Source organism: Leopardus geoffroyi, chromosome D1, assembly GCF_018350155.1.
Source record: "Leopardus geoffroyi isolate Oge1 chromosome D1, O.geoffroyi_Oge1_pat1.0, whole genome shotgun sequence".
NCBI classification, from domain to species: Eukaryota; Metazoa; Chordata; class Mammalia; order Carnivora; family Felidae; genus Leopardus; species Leopardus geoffroyi.
In genome coordinates, this window is record NC_059329.1 from 96002422 (window position 1) to 96027620 (window position 25199).

At 40.2% G+C, this 25199-nt stretch overlaps 1 protein-coding gene across 2 annotated transcripts in view; it reads left to right on the forward strand.

The window, feature by feature from the left end:
• The first annotated feature begins 8564 nt into the window (after positions 1 to 8564).
• Positions 8565 to 25199, forward strand: part of TTC17 (tetratricopeptide repeat domain 17) — a 127346-nt gene continuing 110711 nt past the window's right edge. For both annotated transcript variants that reach the window (XM_045485025.1, XM_045485026.1), the window contains exon 1: positions 8565 to 8755. In XM_045485025.1, the coding sequence (XP_045340981.1) occupies positions 8597 to 8755 (159 nt within the window). In that variant the 5' untranslated portion in view covers positions 8565 to 8596. The remainder of the gene's footprint in view (positions 8756 to 25199) is intronic.

Below are 25199 nucleotides of genomic sequence, written 5' to 3' on the forward strand. Positions count from 1 at the left end.
TCGGAATGTCTTCATTTGACGGCCAGCCTTTACTAAAAGTCTTCCTGAAGTAGAATGGCTAGGAGTGTTTTATTTTTTTTTTATTTATTTTTTTTAACATTTATTCATTTTTGAAAGGCAGAGAGAGACAGAGTGCAAATGGGGGAGGGGCAGAGAGAGAGGGAGACACAGAAACAGAAGCAGGCTCCATGCTCCGAGCAGTCAGCACAGAGCCTGACACGGGGCTTTAACTCAAACCATGAGATCATGACCTGAGCCGAAGTCGGCCACTTAACCGACTGAGCCACCCAGACGCCCCTGTTAGGAGTGTTTTAAAGCCAAAATTTAAATGGATCAGAACGAGATATCTAAATTCCCTTGATGATCACAGCCAGTCCTGTAGCTTTAGTACCACCTACATGCTGAGGACTGCCAAATTTCTTTGTCCATCATTTCTTGCCTGGAGTTTCATGGTAGCCTTCTAACTGATCTCCCTGCTCTTACACTGGATTCTTGACAGCCTGTTCTAAACATGACAGCAGAGATCCACTCCTACTTGAAGCTGTTCAGTGGCTCATTTCAGAATACAAATTTTAAAAATGCCATGGCTTTTCATCCCTGACCTCAGCTGCTGTCCTTCCTCTCCATCACTCTGCCCCAGTCACCTGGCTTCCTGCAGCCTAGGCGGACACACCTGCCTTAGGATTTTTGCACTAGCTACTCTTTCCCTTCTATCTGCTTGTCTAATTCCATCTCCTTCAAATCCTCAAAAGATCACCTTCTCAAGGAACATGATATATTGCAATGCCCCTTTTCTATCCTGCCAAGACTCGAAATCCCACTTAACCCTGCTGCATGTTCTTTAGAGCATTTGCCAACTTCTAACATACTGTATAGTTTACTTGCATGTTGTTTACTCTGTCTTCTCCTGATAGAATGTAATGTGGCTAAAATGCCACAAAGGGAAAGATTTTTGCATTTTGCTCACTGATAATCACAACTACCTAAAACAGTGCTTGGCACATGGTAAGCTTTCGATAAAAAGTCAAAGGCAGTGTTTCAAGCTCTGGAACATAGTAATGAACAAGAGAGGCAAACTGCTGGGAGTTCACATTCTAGTACACAGAGCCTGATAAATAGGCTGATTTCAGAGAGTAGTAGTATGAAAATGCTGAAGCATTCTAATGTGACAATGTGTAAGAGCTAACATGGAAAGAATGGTTAGGAAAAGTCTGTAAAGAATTAATTTGAGCCAAGACCTGGATGATGATTTGGAGCCAGGCTAGTGAAGATCTCAAGGAAAAGCATTTGAGATGGAGGCAACAAAAACTGCAGAACACTTGGCTTTAAGAACACCAGGCTGTGCTAAAAACAAAAAAGTGGGTTGGGGTGCTATCCCAAAGCTTTTAGGTTCCTAGTTTCAATCCCTGGGCTCCTAAATTCCTCATCTATGATAATGAACTGCTTTCAGTGACTCAGAGGGCACCGTGCTCTTTCTGATACTGAGGCATGTTTCCCCGGTCAAGAAAATCATTGTTACCCACCCCCACTCCACCCCTATTCATCCAGCTAATGGATTCATCCTTCAGACCCCACTAGATTCCATTCTGCTTCGGAAGCCTTTCCTCCCAAGGTGTATACAGGACCATGCACCTGTGTGCTCCCTAAGCACACTGTCTTCTCCCGTGTTAGAAACTATAGGAGGAACTCAAAGCAGTTCTGGTCAGGTGGGAAAAAATGAGATTCAATTCTAGCAAGTGTGATGGAAACTAAAACTTAGACCAATGAAATCTAATTTATCAAAAAACCTAAGAAATTGTAGATTGATTCCTAAAAGTTGTACATTTATTAGGTAAAACTAATGCAATCAAAAGTAAGAAAATCCAGTAAAATTCTGGTCATAGTTGATAATAGAAACAAGATTTCAGGAGCGCCTGAGTGGCTCAGTTGGCTGAGCCATCCAACTTCGGCCAAGGTCACGATCTCACAGTTCATGGGTTTGAGCCCCGTGTCGGGCTCTGTGCCAACAGCTCAGAGCCTGGAGCCTGCTTCAGATTCTGTGTCTCCCTCACTCTGCCCCTCCCCTGTTTGTGCTCTGTCTCTCTCTCTAAAAATAAATAAACATTTTAAAAAATCTGAGATAAGGCCTAGATACACAGAATACTAGATGCAGCTCCAGTTAGTATTCCTCAAGAAATTTATCAGAAAAGGAACAGAGAACAAATAAAAAATGAGGAAATGGTATTCCAATGAGGAAAAACTAAAATTTAACTTTCTATAAAGTGATAAGATCAAAAAGCCCAAACTCACAAAAGGTTTTAATAGAATGAACTTGAGTTTCATCATAAAATGAGGGTATTAATTGTATGGAACAAGAAGAACCCCAAATAGCCAAAAGCAATCCTGAAAAAGAAAACCAAAGCTGCAAGCATCACAATTCTGGACCTCAAGCTGTATTACAAAGCTGTAATCAAGACAGTATGGTACTGGCACAAAAACAGACACTCAGATCAATGGAACAGAATAGAAAACCGAGAAATGGCCCCATAAACGTATGACCAACTAATCTTTGACAAAGCAGGAAAGAATATCCAGTGGAATAAAGACAGTCTCTTCAGCAAATGGTGGGAAAACTAGACAGCGACATGCAGAAGAATGAACCTGGCCCACTTTCTTACACCATCCACAAAAATAAACTCAAAATGGATGAAAGACCTAGACGTAAGACAGGAAGCCATCAAAATCCTCGAGGAGAAAGCAGGCAAAAACCTCTTTGACCTCGACTGCAGTAAGTGTCTTAATATGTTTCTGGAGGCAAGGGAAACAAAAGCAAAAGTGAACTATTGTGACTTCATCAAGATAAAAAGCTTCTGCACAGCAAAGGAAACAATCAGTAAAACTAAAAGGCAACCTATGAAATGGGAGAAGATATTTGCAAATGACATATCAGATAAAGGGTTAGTATCCAAAATATATAAAGAGCGTATCAAACTCAACTCCCCAAAAAACAAATAATCCAGTGAAGAAATGGGCAAAAGGCATGAATAGACACTAACAGACACATGAAAAAATGCTCAACATCGCTCATCATCAGGGATGATGTATGTGTATATATATATATATATATATATATATATACACTAATCAGTTTATATATATATACATATATATATATATACCAATCAGTTTATATATAAACTAAGGGTGATCAAAAAGAATGAAATCTTGCCATCTGCAACAACATGGATGGAACCAGAGTGTATTATATGGTAAGCGAAATTAGAGAAAGACAAATATCATGACTTCACTCATATGTGGAATTTAAGATACAAGACAGATGAACATAAAGGAAAGGTAGCAAAAATAATATAAAAACAGGGAGGGGGACAAAACATAAGAGACTGTTAAATACAGAAAATAAACTGAGGGTGCTGGAGGGGTTTGGGGTGGGGGGATGGACTAAATGGGCAAGGGGCATTAAGGAGGACACTTGTTGGGATGAGCACTGGGTATTATATATAGGGGATGAGTCACTGGATTCTACTCCTGGAATCATTTTTGCACTATATGGTAACTAACTTGGATGTAAATTAAAATAAAAATAAATTTTAAAAAATGAGGATATTGAAATTTGAGTGTATGTGGTAGTAAAAACTGGGGGTGGGGACAGGTATGACCTTTAGCTACTTACAGTGAATAGACAATACAGTTACTCCACAGAAACTGTCCTCCCCAAATATATTAACAGCTGTAAGGCTTTTGATAAATTAATGTCTGGGAAGTCTGTATCTGGAAAATTCTTTTGGGGCTGACCATCATGCTATCCTCAGAGCAGCCCTGGTGTCACTGTGAATTAGAATCCTTGGCTGACTAGACATTTGGTCTCATCCTTAATAGTCCTCATGCTTCAGACTGCTTGATCTATTTGGCAAACTATTTCTAAATGAAATTATTATATTTAGGTACTCTCTGCCTTCCCTTTGTAAACTGTGTTCACTTTGCATATAGCTGTTGGAAAGATATACCTCCACAGCCCTCCCTGCCATAACTAGCTTCCCTCCCTATCCACCTTTTCAACTTCTATCAATTCAAAATCCCTCTAAAGGAATTAACTATATGCAGAGTAAGCTGCCAATAATTCCTTCCATATCTGCTTGAACATAATGCTTCACTTATCAAGATGAGTCTATTTCCTTTTCCCTTCGAATCTGAGCTACCCTTATTCCCTTCTCTGACCAGTAGAATGCAGAAGAGACACTTCCCAGTTCTGGGTCTGGCCCTCAAGGAGCCTGGCCACCATGTCAGAAGCCTCTCTAACTATCCTGAGAGACAACCCAGCCACTCCTAGCCATTTCAGCCACTCCAGCTAAAGCACTAGATATGTATGTGGAGTCATTCTGGGACAGCCCCAGCTGAGGTCCCAGCTGAGTGCAGCCTTATGAGTGACCCCAGACAAGCCGGAGAAGAAACACCCAGATGAGTCTAGCCAACAAACTATGAAATATAATAAATCATGTTTTAAAGTTAAACATTTAAGCCACTACAATTTAAGTTGGTTTTCCATGAAGCGAAAGATAATCAATTAACAGAATTTAAACCAGAATGTTAATTCTCTCAGTTATATTTATATCTTATATTTTCTCTAAGGAATAAACAGTATGGAGATTCTCTGCAACTTTCAGTTAAAATGGCCCAAAGGAGGAAATGATCCAGAAAGTTCATTTTATCACTGTCCAATTCCTGGCTTCAAAAATTCTATAGAGATAATAAATAAAAGTCAAAGTAACCAAGGTTTTTGGAAGATAAAAATATATTTGTACAGGAAATGCTTCCTGCTATCGTATGCTAAGAATGTATAATTAATTGAACAAAGAATTACTCACAAGTTTAGCTGTTCAAAATTTACAAAGTACCACCAAAACAAACATACAGGCAAGTATCTCTGGTGAACATAGATGCAAAAATCCTCAACAAAATGCAAGCTGCATTCAAAAATACATTAAAAGAATCATTCACCTTGGTCAAGTGGCATTTATTCCAGGGATGCAAGGATGGTTCAATATTTGCACATCAATCAATGTGATACACCACAATGACAAAAGAAAGGATAAAAATCATATGACATCTCAATAAATACAGAAAAAGCATTTGACAAAATTTAACATCTATTCATGATAACTCTCAACAAGGTGGATTTAGAGGGAACATAACTCAACATAATAACAGCCATATATGAAAAATCCACAGCTAACATCATATTCAATGGTGAAAAACTGAGAGCTTTTCCTCTATGATCAGGAACAAGAACAAGGATATCCGCTCTCACCACTTTTATTCAACATAGTACTGGAAGTCCTAGCCACAGCACTCAGACAAAAAAAAAAATAAATGCATCCAAATTGTTAAGGAAGAAGTTAAACTGTCACTATTTGCAGATGACATGATACTATACATAGGAAACCCTAAGGACTCCACCAAAAAACTATTAGAAGTAAAAAATGAAGTCAGTAAAGTTGCAGGATACATAAAAAATCAATTGTGTTTCAATTGCTAATAATTAAATAGCAGGAAGAGATATTAAGAAAACAATTCCATTTTACAATTGCTCCAAAAAGAATAAAATACCAAGGAATAAACTTAATCAAGGAAGTGAAAGACCTTACTCTAAAAACTATAAAACACTGATGAAAGAAATTGAAAATGACACAAACAAATGGCAAGATATTCCATGCTTAGGGACTGGAAGAACAAATATTGTTAAAATGTCCATACTACCCAAAGCAATCTACAGATTCAATGCAATCCCTATCAAAACACCAACAATCTTTTTCACAGAACTAAAACAATTAATACTAAAATTTATGTGGAATCACAAAAGACCTCAAGTAGCCAAAGAAATCTTGAGAAAGAAGAACAAAACTGGAGGTATCACAACCCCAAATTTCAAGATATACTACAAAGCTGCAGTAATTAAAACCATATGACACTAGCACAAAAATAGACATGTAGATCAACAGAACAGAACAGAGAGCCCAGAAACAAATCCATGCTTATCTGGTCAAGTAATCTACAACAAAGGAAGCAAGAATATACAATGGGGAAAGTACAGTCCCTTCAATAAATGGTGCTGGGAAAACTGGACAGCTACATGCAAAAGAATGAAACTGGAGCACTAGTTAGTTAGTTAGTTAGTTAGTTAGTTAGTTAGTTAGTTAGACACAGCAAGAGCGAGTGCTAGTGGGGGAGAGAGAGAGAGAGAAAATTCCAAGCAGGATCTGCACTGTCAGTGCATGGGGCTCGAACTCACAAACCATGAGATCATAACCTGAGCTGAAGGCAGACGCTTAACCAACTGAGCCACCCAGGTGCCCCTGGACCACTTTCCTACATAGAAACAAACTCAGAATGGATTAAAAACCTAAATATAAGACCTAAAACTATAAAACTCCTAGAAGAAAATATAGGCAGTCATTTCTTGGACATTGGTCTTATCAATATTTTTCTAGATACGTCTCCTAAGGCAAGGGAAATAAAGCAAAAATAAAGTACTGGGATTGCACCAAAAAAAAAAAAAAAAAAAATTGTGCACAGTAAAGGAACCATCAACAAAATGAAAAGGCAGCCTGAATGAGAGAAGATATTTGCAAGTGATATATCTGATAAGGCATTAATAGCCAAAATATACAAATAACTTACACAACTCAACACCAGAAAACCCCAAAATAAATAATCTGATTTTAAAATGAGCAGAGGACTTGAATAGACATTTTTCTTCCAAAAAGACATACAGATGACCAACAGACACATAAAAAGATGCTCAACATTACTAATTATCAGGGAAATGTAAATCAAAACTACAATGAGATATTACATTACACCTGTCAGAATGACTAGAATCAAAAAGACAACAAGTGTTGGCAAGGATGTGGAGCAAAAGGAACACTTGTGCACTGTTGTTGGGAATGTAAATTGGTGCATCCACACATGGAAGTTCCTCAAAAAATTAAAAATAGAAATAGCATACAATCCAGTAATTTCACTACTGGAAAATTATCCAAAGAAAACAGAAACACAAATTTGAAAAGATATATGTACCCTTATGTTCTATTGCTGTATTATTTACAATAGCCAAGATACAAAAACAACCCGAATGTCCATGGATAGATGAACAGATAAAGAGATAAAGAATATGTAGTACACACACACACACACACACACACACACACACACAGGAATACTCAGGAATAATACATCCTGTATTTCAATTGTTAACCTGACAATATTCCACTAGCTTGCACATTGCTCAGTGGTCAGATCTCCATACCCACTGTCTAGCAGAGTACTAGACAAAAAAGCAGATAAGCCACACATTTTTAGGGAGATGCATGTTCATTACTGCAATCCTCCAAGAAAACCTACTTTCAGAAGGAACTAAAAACCAATGCTGTGGTCATTGCTTCCATAGTATGAAGTTATATTTAAACACTTGGCAATTATTTTTGTTTTCCAGCAATATGCCAAAGTAGGGAAGTGGTCAGGCAAAATTCTCACCCTCCTTTTCCCAAAGAGAAAACCAAAAGCTTAATGAACCTACAAAGCTAGAAGGCAGCCCTGAAATACCTAAAACAACATATCTAACTAGAAGCGAGAAGGCAGGCTAGTCGCTTGGCCCCACGTTGGTTCACTAGAGGGAAGTGCTTCTTAACGTACATACCAGTGCCCTGGGACTCTTGCTGAAAGGTAGAATCTGATGGGGAGGGGTGGAAGAGCCAAGAATGTGCATTTCTAATAAACTGCCAGGTGATGCCAATGCTGTTTGGGTCTCCAGATCTCGACTTCCAGCCTAGACCTGAGGTAGCCACTACCCACATATGGCTCTTAAGCCCCGAAATCTCTCTAGCCTGAAATTACCTGAGCTCTAGATCTAAAATACACACCTATTCCCACGACTAAGTACAAAAAATATCTCAGTAACTTGTACAGATTTCATATTGAACTAATACTATATTACATATAATGGGTTAAATAAAATGTGTTATTTCACTGTCTTTGTTTAAAAATTTGTATGTGGCTCGAGGCTTACATACTTATACTGAACATTGCTGCCCTTGACTGACAACCAGTCCAACTCTGAAGCTTCTACTATTAAGAGACTTGAAGAATAAAAGAGAATCCATCTCTTCCCTTAGGCGTTTTCAAAGCATACCTTTTATTTCCCAACTATATTGCACAACCAGGAATTAAAATGAAATAAAGCGAAAACCAAGATTTTATTAAGAATATATATCAATATATACACGCAGACATACACACTCTGTACGTATTCTCTGAATCCTGTTATTTCAATTTAGGCTCCACCTAGAACACTACTTTTATCTCCCTCTGGTTCCCACCCCACGAGATCGTATCGCGTACAGGAAAACAATAACAAAAACGCGGTCTCCGACCTAAAGCCAAACCCGGCTGCCCCGGTAGCCCAAACCGAGGCTGAAAAAGCCGGTCGTCAGCGGGCAGCGCCCCCTGGGCTCCACCTCCTCCAGCGCCGACCTCCCCAAGATGGCGGGCGGCGGGGGCCCGCTTCCGCTTCCGGTGTGAGCAGCCGGGCCGGGGGGGCAAGATGGCGGCGGCAGTAGGGGTCCGCGGCCGGTGCGAGCTGCCGCCTTGCTCCGGCCCAGGCTGGCTCCTCAGTCTTTCCGCCTTGCTGAGTGTGGCGGCTCGAGGGGCCTTCGCCACCACGCACTGGGTCGTCACGGAGGACGGGAAGATCCAGCAGCAGGTAGCGGCCATAGGCGTCCCTCTCCGCCCGCGCCCGCCCTCGCCCCGGGGGATTCCCAGGTCCGGCCCCTGGCTATTTGGCTCCACGCGGCCCCGCCCCCAGCCTACCTTCCCACGGTCCGGGCGCTAGGGCCCGAGCGACCCCGACGCTGAGACCCGGCGTCGCCCCCTCCCCATTTGTTCTCTGGCCCTCGCCTCAGACGCCTGCAAGTTCTCAGCCTTCCACCCCTGGGGCAGCGTGCCGCGTGGGAAGAGTCGCCCGGCTGTGGGGGTCGGACTCTGGGGACATCTTGTTGTGCTTGGGCTTTAGAAACCGCAGATTCATTATCCTTGCCTCTGGTTCCTCTCGGGCCCACCACGCGTCACCAGCTCTCCCTGAAGAAGTAGAAAGCAGGTGGCAGCGCCCGGCTGTGCGCGAGTCCCAGGGCGGTGACAGCTTCGGCACCCCTAGGCAGTGGGTCATCTAATGCTTCCTATCCCAGTCTCCTCTTCCAGTGCTGGAATTCGTGTCGGGACGAGGTGGTTTCAGCTTGTACCGTTACCCAGGTCAACAGGGGCTCTTTAGGGACAACATACACCTTCCTTCCGAAGGAATGCTTGAAGATGCCTCTGGTGGCGTTGCCTGCATCTTTTCGGCTGTAACTGCCCTCGTTTCCCAGTGTACTTTGCATTGTTTCTTTACCTAGTTCCTGTAACCCGGCCCCGCAAGGAGGATATGCGATTTCCTGGATTCTTGTGTGTCCGTCCGAACTAATTCCTCAGAGGAGGGACTGCTTTTCTTACATAACTTTATGATTGCCTACATTTTGTGAATGCCGCTGATCCCTAAACAGTACGTGCGTGTGCTCGGCTGCAGAATCTTGGTAAACTTAATAACTTCCAATACTTGAGAGCAATCCTGAAAAGTCCAGCAAACATTTAGGAAGTGAATTGTGTGCCCCATGCAGTCTCGCCCCTTGATCTCAAGTGTATTAACCGTCATCGTGTGAAATTATGGACCTTTCGATTGTGTGTAATGAATGATGATAGGAACACAGTGCAAGGTTTACTTTTGTATGAAGTGGGGTTCTCGTTTAGATTTGCCTTGTGATGGCAAATTTTACCTCGTGTAACGAGTGAGCAAAACAATGTAAAATCGGCGTTGGTATTGTTCAGTGGTTTTTAAGTATGTCTGAGAAAAGACTAACTTCTTATTGGGCACTCTTTTTCTCTATACCAACTTACATTGGAAAAGATTTCCTTTTCATGGCCATACCATTTGAGATTTAAAAGATAGGTGTGCATTTCAGAAACTCTAGAAAGCACTGCAAGTTTATTTCTTTCACAAAAGATCAGAAATCTTATGGGAGTCCTGGCTGCTACCCCCACCCCCTTTTATTTCCTGATGATAATTTTCCTTGAGGCCCTCATGAAGGGATACATGGAATTAAGTCACTCCTGCCGCAATTTGGGGAGCCCATCTCCTATTGGCTCTTCTGCAATATTGTTTTTGGCCACAGCTATTTATACACTATGACATTGACTTCTCCTTCCCATTTTGGTGTCCTGCCTCTCAGCCTAGGAAGTAGCCCATCTGAAAAGTGAAAGCTGGTAGAAATGCATTATTTGCTGAACATTGCAATGTGAAAGTAGAACCTGATTTGTTTTTTTAACAACAAAAAACCTCCAAATTCTTTCTTTTTTGCACATTGGATACTTATGTTTCAGTGGGGGAAAGGTAGAGGTTTCTGTAACTTGCCTCAGAAAGGGAGAAATTTGAACAGTCTTTTGGAAATTTGCCAAGTCACTCCTGCAGTAAGTAGTTAGGCTTAAGGTTAGGAAAGCAAGATTTCTTTACTATAAGCTTTTAACAGTTGTCTTTTTCAGTGAATTTGTCCAATACTTTGCTACATAACATTTACAATGTTAAGTTCATACAACCACAAAATTTTATACCAGAAGACATAAAGCTGGTGTCTTCAGCGTAACAAGAAGAGGCTAGGGAAGGAAAGTTGGATTTAATCTGAAGGAAAAGCAACATTTATAAGTAAAGTAAGAGAGTTGAATACATGATCATCTTCTGAGTGCCACTCGGATAGCTGGGTATATTACCTATGCTTTCCTTGCTGGCAAGATTTCAAATGCGGGCAGAATCCAAAACTCAATTTAGATTGTGATGAATTATCACATTTGCATATGCTTATTAAAGAACTGAAAGATCCCTTTAGTATATGGATTTGGGTGTACTGCAGATCTATTCATATGTTCAGCAACAATTAATTAAAAGCTTAATATGTATATATTGTGTCCTAACTGACATACCATATTCCTTGCTACTTGTTTTTGGTTATAATATCTAAATGAGAGCAGAAGTGTGATTTTAGTTTTAAAGTGGTCTAATATCAGGGAGAGGGCTAAGGGTAAACTGAAATGGCAACTTTAGAATATTAGCGTGGCAAATACCTTTTGAAACTCTGCCTGATATTTAAACTTGTCCAAATTAGATAGGTCATTGTTTTCCATAGTGAATGTGGAGAGGTACTTATGAATTAAAAATCTGAATTGCCCCAAATACAGACTTACATAGGGATATTTTCCATCACTGTAAAATTGTAAGTACAGTAAGCAGTTCTTCCCAGGAGAAGAGAACAGTTGTTTGGTTTTTCTATTTCAAGCCTTAGCAAATGATAAAGATAGACACCCACAAGTTACAACTACAAACTTGTGAACACACAAATATATTGGAAGACCTGGCCCTGAAAAGGGATTGAAATGGGGCTTCAGTCACAGCTAGGAGGCAGCCATTCTTCCAGGCAGGGTCCTCGCAGTCAGAGAACTGTGGTCACTTCTGGCAGGAGCAAGTGGTGAGCTCTCAGCATGGCATGTTAGGGAATCATTCCTTTCCACAATCCCTGTCTCAGCTGGGAAGCATACCTTATATGTTTTTAGGTTCCATGTTTACTGAGCTGCCACTAAATTCCAGGAGCATTGCTCAGGGAATCCTGGAGCTGGGATGTGAAGAGAATGTTCTAGAGTCTGAGTTCCTTTCCCACTGCAGTTGGGATAGTTAAGAAGAGGTGCTCCTCTTCTCTTCACCTTTATGCTTTTCTCCCAGCTTTGGGCTTTGGCATACCTCTGATCCCCTTGTGTCCCCTGTACCTGAAAATTTTGCTTTATTTAAGCAAGAGTACTTGGAGTCCATGGACTTAAGGAGTGGGCTGTTATAATCTCATTACTTGGAGCATCTACAGAGTAATCAGGTCAATGGATCCTTTGGTTGACTTCACTGTGAAGAATAGGCTTTGAGATAAATTTGTGGTTTTTTTCATTTCCTTTTTTTTTTTAAAAATTTTTAACATTTATTTTTGAGAGAGAGAGCGCATGCACGCGAGAGCATGGAAGGGGCAGAGAGAGAGGGAGACACAGAATCCAAAGCAGGCTCCAGGCTCTGAGCTGTCACCACAGAGCCTGACATGGGGCTCAAACTCACAAACTGCAAGATCATGACCTGAGCCAAAGTTGGGTGTTTAACTGACTGAGCCACCCAGGTGCCTCTCTTTTTTTTTTTTTCCTAGTATGGCAATATTTATTTTTCTGTTTTTGTCAAAATTGTCTGGAGAGTCACTTGAAGATTAAGTTAAATTTTGTGAATTAGCTTAAGAGCCTAACCATAATGTATCACATCATTACTGTGGAAAAACCAATGTTCCATGTTCTGAATTACCAGCTAACAAATGAACTCCTGAAATGTTATCAGTTTGTCTTAGACTTATTAAATCAAGAAGTTGTACTTCTAAAAATAGGTGCGGGAGGGGAAAGGGGCACCCAGGTGTCTCAGTCGACTCTTGACTTCAGTTTAGGTCTTGATCTCAGGGTCATGACTTCAAGCCCCACATTGGTCTCCATGTATGAAGCCTACTTAAAAAAAAAAAAAAAAAAAAAGAAGTTGTACTTCTAGCACTGGGGTTCATGGCCCCTGGATATTCTCTGTCTTCATAAGTGGAGGTCTAAAACTTTAAGTAAATAAAGAGTATAATTGTCATCAACTCTCATAACATTATAATATTTCTTAGCTACCGACTGTTTCCTTCTCAAATCTTAGAACAATAGTACTTTAGACTAGGAAAAAATTCTTAAAGGGTATATGGTACAACTCATAGGAGAGAAAGTCACCCACGGTCACATAACTGATGAGTGGCATTTAGTGATAGCAGTAAGTAAAAATCTGCAGTAACATGCAAGTGAGCACTTTGTACTCAGTAAGTTTGAAGTGCTTTCCCCCCCTTTCATAATACCTACCAATGAAGAAATAGAAAAGTAAAAAATGGGAATAATGAAGTAAAAGTCTCCTCTTTTCCAGTTTGCTTTACCTCTGCAGAATGTTTTGTGATGACTTTAAATTGGGGGTGGGTGGAGAAGCGTCAAAAATAGGTGTGATTTAATTTGGGGGTTATTTCATCATTTTGCCTTCTATCAAGCAAATGTCTTTAAAGTACAGATCCTTTTAACTGCTTAGAACAAATGAAGTTTCTGACAAAGCTGACGATCTGAAACCTAGCAACTTTGGCATAAGAAGTGTTTGATAAGCAGTAATATTTCAGCAACTATGACCTGAGCAAGAGCTGTCAGGTTTAGTTGGACAAACAGACTAAATCTTTATCTATTGGTCTTTAATAGCTTATAAGTGAAGGAGTGGCTTGATTTGGGTATTAAGTAATTGGTTAATCTGGGAGAGGGCATCTGGATGATACTATGAAGCTGACAGGTTTATTTCAGTGCTTTTCAACACTGAGCCCATCTTTTTATCATAGAGCTTTGCTTCTGTGTTTATATACTTCAGGAATTTACTTGGATCTGAGAGGTCATGGTTGTTTCTTCACTAACTTGCTAGGTACCTGCTAAACCTTTGTAATTTGTCCTAGACATTGACATCAAAGTGATTCTCACTCAATCCTTTTTTTTTCCACTTCCTACTATTCTATTATCTTATAAATTCCCAGGGGTTAACTTTGTTTATACTATAGAGTAGGTAATAGCTTATAAGTATACAGAGGTAAATTATAACTTTAAATACTTTTCCCAATTACTTATTAAACAAGTATTTACTGACAGCTTATTTTTCACCAGCCCACTGTGCTTTGATGGATATGCTGTTTTCCAATGGCTACCGTGACACGAAATTCTCATTTTTCATTGGGGGTGAGCAGAGTACAGCTCCTTCTTAACCTTTTTTTTTTTCTTTTCTTTTCTCCAGCTCTTCTTCCGCCACTCATCTTCTAGATCAGTGGTTCTCAAACTTTACCTTACAAACAATAATCTGGGGTACTTGCTTAAAATACAGGTTCCTAGGCCACTAAAGTATCTGAACCAGTAAAGCCAAGAATTCCACATTTTTACCAAACCCCTCAGGAGATCATGATACAGATGGATCACAGATCATTCTGAGAAGTTCAACTTTATATATTGCTTTACCTCCAGCTTCTGTTTCAGCCTTCTCTTTTTACTCTTTACATATACCTGGGCAATCCTATCTTTTCTCAGGGCTTAAGTTACCATATATGTGCTGAGAATAGCCGCATTTCTTTTTGTAAGTCAGATTTTTTCCTCCAGGGTTATAGATTCAGGACCTCTAATAAGCTTTGAATTCCATGTGAATGTCCTCTAGGTACTTCAAGCTTAATATGATCAAATCTAAACTCATTTTTACCCTACCTAAACCTGTGTCATGCCCTGTTTTCCCAAACTGAATGAAAGACCCCACCATTCACCATCCACCCATTTGCCCATGTCAGAAATCTAGTTGTTTCCTATATTCTTTACCAAAATCTTTCCATTTTACTTTCTAATTATATCTTCTGCCCATAGTCACTGCTGTGACTCCAATTCAGGCCACCTGATTCTTGCCACAGCTTTCTAACTGCTCTCCTTTCTCTAGTCTTGTCCTGCTTCCAACCCATTCTCCCCTGTGCAGTTAGACTCAGCTTTTAAAACTTTCTTTGTTTTGGGGCACCTGGGTGTTTTGGGGCACCTGGGGCTCAGCTGGTTGAGCATCTAACTCTTGATCTCAGCTCAGGTCATGATCCTAGAGTTGTGGGATCGAGCCCTGCATCCAGCTTTGTGCTGAGCGTAGAGCCTGCTTGATTCTCTGTCTGTCCTTCCCTCTCTCTTCCTCTCTGCCCCCTCTCCTTTGTGTGTATGCTCTCAATCGCTCTAAAGTAAAATAAATAAAACTTTTGTTTAATTAAAAATTTGAATTACAGAAGGAATGCATGGCATTCTAAAAAGTAAATGTCTAACATTATGGGGGTATTTAAAATAATAAAGTGAAGTCTTCCCACCTCTCCCCCATTCTCACTTCTCAAGGAAAATTGCCTTTAAATCGTTTGGTGCATATCCCAGGACATGGTCTTTCTTTAATGTGTCTTGTGATCTGGCCCCTCCTTCTCTCTAGCTTATCTTTGTTCATTCTTCAGTGCCCCACTTTCACCCCCAGAATACACACATATACACACTTGGCCATATTTAACTTTGGTCAGTGCCCTCAGATGTGCTCTGTTCTCACTTGCTTCTGGGCCTTTGCACATGTTCTTCCCCTGAAATGCTGAACTGTCCTAATCTGGCTAACTCAGTACTCTTCACAACTTAAACATCACTTACAGAGGGAAGCTTCTAATGCCCAAATTTAAACAAGCTGTTCTTTCTATGTGCTTTTATAGTGTCTGGTATTCCCTTATGAAGGAATTTACCATGCCATATTGTGTCCATTTACTAATGTAAGTACCCTACTAGACTCCTACATGCCCCAAGAAGGGAGAAGCCATACCCATTTTCTCTGCACCTCCTGCATCTCTCATGCTAAATCCCACAGGCTGCAATAGTATCTATTGAATGGATGACATAAGGAAGTATGAAAACTGGTTCCTGCCTCTCAGGAATTTACCACTGTCCGAATGAAGCCTCACACTGCTTACTAATGTGATAGTCATTTTGGAAGCTAACCTACAGGAGGCCTCAGACTCCTGGAAGATTTTTATTTATTTATTAACACTTATTCATATTTGAGAGACAGAGAGAGAGCATGAGCGGGGAAGGGGCAGAGAGAGGGAGACATAGAATCTGAAGCAGGCTCCAGACTCTGAGTTGTCAGCACAGAGCCCGAGCCCGACGCAGGGCTTGAACTCACAAACTGTGAGATCATGACCTGAGCCAAAGTCGGACGCTCAACCGACTGAGCCACCCAGGTGCCCCTCCTGGAAGATCTTTAAAGCTCCGAATAACCCATCAGTGAGTCAGCCATTGGGCCTTCAGATAAGGTGCTATATGCACATGAGAAGAGCCTCACTCAGAGATCACTGTTGGCCTGTCTTCTCTGGTCAGGTTATGTATGCAAAGGAAATCATCCTCTTTGTCACTGATGTTACATCTAAAAGGTCAGCTTTATTTTTCAGGCACTGAGAAGTATGGAGAAGTGACAAGAGACCAGGAAAAAAAACAAGAAAAATCATCAGGAAGGGCAGAGGCAAGATGGATGAGAAATGGCAGCTGCATTGTTGAGGGGGGATTAGGGTCAGCTGTGGGGTTTGGCAGTTGTTGCAGTTTAGAAGCGGCTTGGGTGGAAATGGACAGAAGGGACTCTGACAGTGAGGAATAGGAGGGCTTGCCAGCAGGTCAGGTCAAAAATGAGAACAGCTTTGTGCTCTAGTGTGTAGGGGCGTGTGTGAGCCCTACCTGCATCTCCGTGAGACTCTGTGATGGCAAAAGCAAGGGGAATTCTGTAGGGTGGCTCTTTACAGCCAGGCACTTCATTTGTTTTGTTTTTTTTTTCTTTGTTTTATTTTTTAACATAATATAATTTATTGTCAATTTGGTTTCCATACAACACCCAGTGCTCATCCCAAGAAGCGCCCTCCTCCGTGCCCATCACCCACTTTCCCCTCTACCCCACCCCCCATCTACCCTTAGTTTGTTCTCAGTCCTTAAGTGTCTCTTAGGGTTTGCCTCCCTCCCTCTCTGTATCTCAGTGTGGTTTTGATTTGTATTTCCATGATGAGGAGTGACGTTGAGCATCTTTTCATGTGCTTGTTGGCCATCTGGATATCTTCTTTAGAAAAGTGTCTATTCATGTCTTCTGCCCATTTCTTCACTGCATTATTTGTTTTTCAGGTGTGGAGTTTGGTGAGTTCTTTATAGATTTTAGATGCTAGCCCTTTATTTGATATGTCATTTGCAAATATCTTTTCCCATTCCAGTTGATTGTTTTGTTGATTGTTTCCTTTGCAGTGCAGAAGCTTTTTATCTTGATGAGGTCTCAATAGTTCATTTTTGCTGATAAGTCCCTTGCCTTTGGAGATGTGTCAAGTAAGAAATTGCTGCAGCTGAGGTCAGAGAGGTTTTTTTCCTGCTTTCTCCTCTAGGGTTTTGATGGTTTCCTGTCTCACATTCAGGTCCTTCATCCATTTTGAATTTATTTTTGTGTATGGTGTAATAAAGTGGTCTAGTTTCATTCTTCTGCATGTTGTACAGCCAGGCACTTCTTGAAAATTGTGCTCATGGGCTCCCCCCCCCCTTTTTTTTATGTTTGTTTATTTGTTTGAGAGAGACAGACACAGCGTGAGAGGGGAAGAGGCAGAGAGAGAGAGAGAGAGACAGAGAATCCCAAGCAGGCTCCACGCTGCCAGCACAGAGCCCAGTGTGGAGCTCAAACTCACGAACTGTGAGATGACTTGAGCTGAAACCAAGAGTTGGAAAGCAAGAGTTGGACGCTTAACTGACTGAGCCACGCAGGTGTCCCTCTCTTCCCTCTCTTTGTATAGGTCTCTTCAAACCATCCAGTCAGTCCTTCATCCCCACGAGTCTTGTCAAAATATGCCAGAGCCTGCCTTATTGCCATATTTGGTGATCAGCTTGAAGTTGTCTCTCTCACCCTCTTTGCTCCCCAGCCAGCACTTGTCCTCTGACCTTATCGAACTGTTTTCCTCCATGGCTTCCAGGACATTCACTCCTGGCTTTCCCTCTAAATCCCTCACCATGACTTCTCATTCTCTTCTGCTGAATTCCTCTTTTCTTAATGAGTCTTAAATACTGATGTGCTCATCAGATGGTCTTATGCCCTGTCATGGCATAAAATATGACATCTATTCTGAGGATTCTCTTAAATCATATCTGCAGTCTCTCCCTCAACTCCAGACTCTTGTATCCAGTTGCCCACTCAACATCTCCACTTAGCTGTCTTACAGACATCACAAATACATCATGTCCTAAACTGAACTCTTTATTTCCCACCCCACCACACTGGTTAACCAGATTGCTCAGGTCCAAAATCTTCCTCGACTCTTGTGTCGCATACCTAATCTATCAATAACCTGTCAACTTTACTTCCAAAATGTCTCTTGCATCAAGCCATGTCTTTCCACCTCTACTTCTACAGCCCTGGTCCAGTGGTCTTCATCTCCCTTTTAAACCTATGCACAGTAGCCTCCTGACCAGTGTCCTTGCTTCTACTTTTGCCCCATAGAGTCTATTCGCCACACTTTTTTTTTTTACATGACATTTATTGTCAAATTGGTTTCCATACAACACCCAGTGCTCATCCCAACAGGTGCCCTCCTCAGTGCCCATCACCCACTTTCCCCTCCCCCCCATCAACCCTCAGTTTATTCTCAGTATTTAAGAGTCTCTTACGATTTGCCTCCTCCCTCTCTGTAACTTTTTTTTCCCCCTTCTCCTCCCCCATGGTCTTCTGTTGAGTTTCTCAGGATCCGCTTATGAGTGAAAACATATGGTATCTGTCTTTCTCTACCTGACTTATTTCACTTAGCATAACACTCTCCAGTTCCATCCACAGTGCTGCAAATGGCCATATTTCATTCTTTTTCTTTGCCAAGTAGTATTCCATTGTATATATAAACCACATCTTCTTTATCCATTCATCAGTTAATGGACATTTAGGTTCTTTCCATAATTTGGCTATTGCTGAAAGTGCTGCTATAAACATTAGGGTACAAGTGCCCCTATGCATCAGCACTCCTGTATCCCTTGGGTAAATTACTAGCGGTGCTATTGCTGGGTCATGGGGTAGTTCTATTTTTAATTTTTTGAGGAACCTCCACACTGTTTTCCAGAGCAGCTGCACCAGTTTGCATTCCCATCAACAGTGCAAGAGGGTTCCCGTTTCTCCACATCCTCTCCAGCATCTATAGTCTCCTGATTTGTTCATTTTAGCCGCTCTGACTGGCGTGAGGTGGTATCTCAGTGTGGTTTTGATTTGTATTTCCCTGATGAGGAGTGACGTTGAGCATCTTTTTATGTGCCTGTTGGCCATCTGGATGTCTTCTTTAGAAAAGTGTCTATTCATGTCTTCAGCCCATTTCTTCACTGGATTATTCGTTTTTTGGGTATTCTCTACACTTTTAAAGATCATAAGTCTGGTCGTGTCACTCTTTTAAGGGTTGTAGGGGGAAGAGATCCAAAGAGCATCAGAAAACCTTCAGTGGTTTCCCATCATACTTTTAAGAAAAAAATTTTGGACTTTGTACCATAGCCTATAAGGCAGGCCCTTGTAAGATCTGGGACCTGGCCCCTGGCCACCTCTCTACCCCAAATACCACTTTCCTTCTTGTATTCTGTGATTCGGCCATACTGGCCTTTGGGGTGGGTCTTGAGAGAACCAACTTTGTTTGTTCTTGGTCCTTCTGTTGCTTGAAAAATTTCTGCAGACATTCTCATGGCTCTCTTTCAAATCTGTTCACATGTCACCTATCTTCTGACCACACTATCTAAAACAGCATCTCCTTCCATCACTCTGTCTTCTTACTTTGCTTTAGTTTTCTTCATAGCACCTATTACTCTATTGTAATGTATTACTGGTCTTCCTACAAGAACATTAACTTTTTCGTTGACCTTTGTTATATTCAGTGAGGTAACCCCCATGCCTAAAATGGTCCCTGACACATCGTACACACTCGGAAGTATTGCATACGAGAGAAAGGGAGGGTACCTGCATGTATGTGTGCAGGCAGTTGCTTACACTTGTAAAAGCTCTTGCATATTAGTACAGTGAAGGGCCACCATCGTTTGGACCACCGAACGGCCATCGAAGGGCCACCATGCGTCTGGAGAAAGCGCAGTGCATTTACTTTAAAGGGGGCAAGCCAATTCATGCGTTCTCCCTGCTAACAATAAAAGCTCTAGATAAACCAAGACTTCTCTAAGAATGTAGTATCTCTGAACCAGAGTTGTAAAATGGTGTCTCAGATAACCTACATTCCGATTGGCTGTTTGGAAATACTATCTCTTCAACATACCTTAAATGATACGCTCAAAGAACTTTGCGATTGTGACATTATTGAAATTAATTGATTACTGTACAAACTTAGGTAAGTCCCTTAACGTTCAGACATTTAACATACCCAAAAGAAACATTTGTTAAAAATCTATATGGTCATGACACTTTTAAATTTTTTTTTTTTTTTTCAACATTTATTTATTTTTGGGACAGAGAGAGACAGAGCATGAACGGGGGAGGGGCAGAGAGAGAGGGAGACACAGAATCGGAAACAGGCTCCAGGCTCTGAGCCATCAGCCCAGAGCCTGACGCGGGGCTCGAACTCCCGGACTGAGAGATCGTGACCTGGCTGAAGTCGGACGCTTAACCGACTGCGCCACCCAGGCGCCCCCATGACACTTTTAAATAAGCTAAAGTATACGTTTGCTTTCAAGGCCTACTACCAGGAATTCACACTAGCAAGATCAGATTGTGTCTCCCATATTTATTTAGTCAGCAGTAACTACTTCATGAGTCTAACTTTTGAAAAGAATTCATTTATGTATTTTTATTACTAACATCTCACCTCATTCTTCACTTACCCTCTTAGGCACTTAGTTATTTAAATTAAAATCAGGTGACCAGCAGGAGAACCCTCCTCACCTTGTGCCCTCATGATCTGCCCTTTCCTCTTTTAGTCTAATTGCTTGGTCGGGAGATGAGATGGATAGTTAATCTTTAGTAAAGCTCTAGAGAGTAGTACATGCCCAAAATAGTCAAATGGAGTCGGGAACATTTTATTTGAGCAAATATTTGCTGAGAGCTTTTTGTGTGCCATTACATTTGACAGGCTTAGTTTGCTCGTTAAACACATATTGGAATCCTTTCTGTGTTAGGTACGTGGAATACAGCTGTGATTGAGATTGTCCCTGCCTTCACAGAGTTTGCATTTTATAGTCATACATGGAAGGGACTCTAATTTAGGATAATGTCAGCAGGTAGCTTTTATAGCAATAAAAATTTAATGTCAATTCCACTGAGCACTTTACCAAGTGTTTTCAATATTCATTTCTCATTTTATGGTCATATAGACCCAGTAAGATGTGGGTATTGATATCTCAATTAAATAAAGAAATTTAGGCCGAGTGTGGTTAAACTCCTTGCCCAAGGCCCTGCAGGTAGGAAGTGGCTGTGTATAAATTCCAGCTTAGATCCCATTCTAAACTGTTCTCTGTACTGCTAAACATTACTACCAATATAAAGAAAAATATTTCTGTTGTTTTGTATATAAAACATCAATATTTTCTCTATTTTTAAATTGAATTTGATTTTTTTTAAGTGGGTTCCATGCCCAATGTGGGAGCTGAACTCAGGACCCTGAGATCAAGAGTCAGATACTCTACTGACTGAGCCACCCAGGCATCCTATAATTGAATTTGAAAGTATAAAATACGTGATCATTGTTCAAAAAAATATTTTCAAGCTACTTAGTAGGACATAAAATGAAAAGTGAAAGTTTCATAACCACTCATAGTTCTTCCTGGAAGTAATCACAGAATTATTTGTGTATTCTTCCAAAAAGTTCCCATGCATTTGCAAACCCTCATGTGGATTTTTAAAAAACACAACTGGAAACATTTTGTCTCACCACTACTTTTTATTAATAGAGTTAGACATCTGTCAGAAATGAAAAGCTATTCTCTTTGCCCTTAAAATTGCATAGTATTTGATTGTATGGCTATTCTGTAATTTATTTAACCAGTTCCCTAGTGACAGGCATTTAGATTGTTTCCAGGTTTTTACTGCCGTGAGTGTGTGTGCCCATTCATGTGTCTTCACATGCTCCTGTGAGCATATTGAGTAGATCTGTAAGAATTCTTTGAAGTGGAATTTACCTGTTTGAAGAATGCATATTTAATTTTCTTGTTGCCGAGTTGTCCTTTTAAAGGATTGCATCAGGAGTGTTTAAAATGCCCAACAGTGTTTGGGATATATGTCAAATCTTTGTTTATATAATCCGCTTCTAGTCAGACAGCCCTTATCCCATCCATTGCCCTTAGTGGAACAGTGTTACGGCTGTCAGTGGAAGTATGAACAAAAAGGAACTTTGGTTTGGTTATCTTCATAGAAAAATTAAACCTTTGTCATTAACACTTCACACTTGTTGGGATTGCAGTAAAAGAAATTAGTCAAACTGACCCCCCCACCCAGAGTTAATACTACTACTGTTTGATGAGTAATAAAGTTGAACTTTATTCAATGGTGTAGTACAGCAGTGATTTCTAGCGTGAAATAGCGAAGCTATTTCCTGGCTGTTGAGTTGCCGTCACCTGAGTAATGATAAAAATTAAGGTTCAATTTCTGGCACTCATTTCCGTGTCCCTTTTCCAATGACCTCAATAACAAAATCCTATAAACTGAGTGACTTAAGCACCGAAGTTTTTCTCACAGTTTTGGAGGCCAGAAGTCTAAGGTCAGAGTGCCAGAGTGATCAGGTTCTGGTGAAAGCTCTGTTTCTGGCTTGCAGACCCGCTGCATTCTTGCTGTGTCCTCAGGTGGCAGAGAGAAAGAGAAAGCAAGCTTTCAGTGTCTCCTCTTATAAGGGCACCAATCCCGTCATAAGGCCCCAACCTCATGACCTCATCTAAACCAAATTACCCTCCAAAGGCCTACTCTCCAATTAGCATGACATTGGAGGTTACAGCTTCAACGTAAAATTTTTGGGGAGACACAGTTCAGTCTATAGCACTCAACTAAGAATTTTTATGCTTACATATATTGTATTTATCACCTTTAAGCCTGGCATTGTGTCTGGAACTTAGCGGGTGCTTATATTCGTTTTCTGTTTGCTGCTGTAAAAAATTACCACAGTTTATGTCTTAAAACAACAGAGATTTATCATCTTACAGTTGTGTAGGTTAGCAGTTCAACCCATGTTGTGCTGGGGCTAAAATCAAGGGGACAGTAATGCTGCACATCTTCCTGGAGATATTAGGAGAGTCCATTTCTTTACCTCTTTCTAGTTTCCAGAGGCCACCCACATTCCTTGCTTCTTGGCCCCCTTTCATTGTATCACAAAGCTAGCAACATTGCATTTCTCTGACCTTTCTTAGCAGCATCTCTCTCTTTGACCTCCCTATTCCACTTTTAAGGACCCTTGTGATTACAGGCCCACCTGGATAATCCAGGTTATATTCTGTCTTAATTAAAGTAATCTGAATAGCAACCTTAACTCCCATCAGCTACTTTAATTTCCCTTTGCCACATAACCTAACTAGTCACAGGTTCTGGGGATTAGGACATGAACATCTTTGGGGGCCATTATTCCATGCTCAATAAATATTAGCTGCTGGAATGAGAGTCACTTCTGAGTTACATATAAAATAGCTCTACTTGCACAGCGACATTGTTCTGTATATGTTTACAAGAATATCATAAATATGCAAATGAGAAATATCCGTGACTCTCGTGTCCCGATCCAGCATTTCATTTTCTTTCCTTGTAAAGTTGTAAATTGTGTACTTTATTCATTATGTTATTTGTATATTTCCTGGTGATACAAATCAGAACGTGTAGCCTGGTAGCACGCATGTATAAGAAGTTGTTCATTTGTTGTTTATGTTGAAAATGGTTATTAACTTGCTTATTTATCATTTTGGAAAATGGTGCTTGTTTGATATGATTGCTCTCATAAAATTGGCTGCAACACTGCACATGGTCAAATCTAGACTATAGCTATATAATATACTTCAGATACCTAGATTGTTTTCTGTGTGTTTAAGCATTTACAACTTTGTCTTCCAAGAACTGTGAACATGGGAATGTAAATCTAACTGAGAGTAAAACTTTAGGAAATAGAGATACGAAGCCACAAAAATTCATGTGATGGTCAAGATTCAGTATTTTTGTTTATTTAAAGTTTATATTTAGCTTCAGTAGTTTATATTTAGTTTCAATAACCTGATATCCTACAAAATTGAAGTCCATGTTTTAAAACATTAAAATACCATATTGTACAAGTACACTAATGGCAAAAAGAAAAGTCTTCTTTAACAAAAATATTTCCGGATCCTGACAGTTCATGATAATAGTGTTTTATTGATCTGAAACAATTAAATGTTTCCAGTGAAAGATCTGCTTCTCTATTAAAGTTTTGAAAATTATTATAGTCAGAAGCCCATGAAAGTCCCTTTCCAGAGCTGAGGCTGGACTGGTATTTTGTTTGTGAATTTGCACTTTTCTTGACCTGGAGGAAAGTCCAGGTCCATGATGGTCAGACTTGAATCCTAAAGAAAGAATTACATGCAAAGTCAGGCAACAGACTTCTGCCTCCCTCATTCCATCCCTATCCACTCATCTTGCTTGCCCCTGTATTCACCTGCCAGGGGTCACAAAGGTGAGGGTTCTTTGGTCAGTCATTTGAAAATGGTAGTGAATTAGATTTGGGATAAGGATAAAAATCTGAGGAGACTAAGGTAACAAACAAAAAAATACAAAAGATGTTACTTTTAGAAGTGTTTTGACTGGCCCCACATCTGGGAGAGGAACTTTTTTCTCTATGAATATATAAGGAAAAGCGACAGGGTTGTTCCTCAGACCTAAGTTGTCATCACAACTCATTTTTTGTTTAAAAATACACATCACATAACATTCTGAGGTTTCATTTTAACAAGACCTGTAGGTAGTACTTAAAAAGAGAGATATATTTTATAAGCATAAGTAATATATGTTTGCTGTAGAAAAAGTCAGAAAACACAACCAAGAAGATAATCATGTTGAGTCTCACCAACTGGAAACCACCATTCATAAAATTGTGATGTAAAGTATCAGTGGGTTTAAAGAGAGGCAATGAGGAAGATTTTTTATAAGCACACAAAAGAAGAAATACATGTGGCCAACAAAGAGATTAAAATGTGTTCACTCTTTTCCCTTTGTTCTTAAGAGTGTGGAAAAACTCAGTGACTGTTGGTAGGAATTTAAGTTGATTTAGCTATTCTGGAAAAAAGCAAGCAAAAAATATAAATTTAAAAGTGTAGTCCCTTTAACCTAGCAATTCTTTTTTAGGAAAAAAATAAGTAAGCAGCAATAAAAAAAAATTAAGTGTAAGGATATTCATCTCAATACCATTAAAAAGGGAGAAGAACTAAAAGCCCAAATTTTAATTAGCAGTAACCTGGATTAATAACTTTAATGTAATATTACC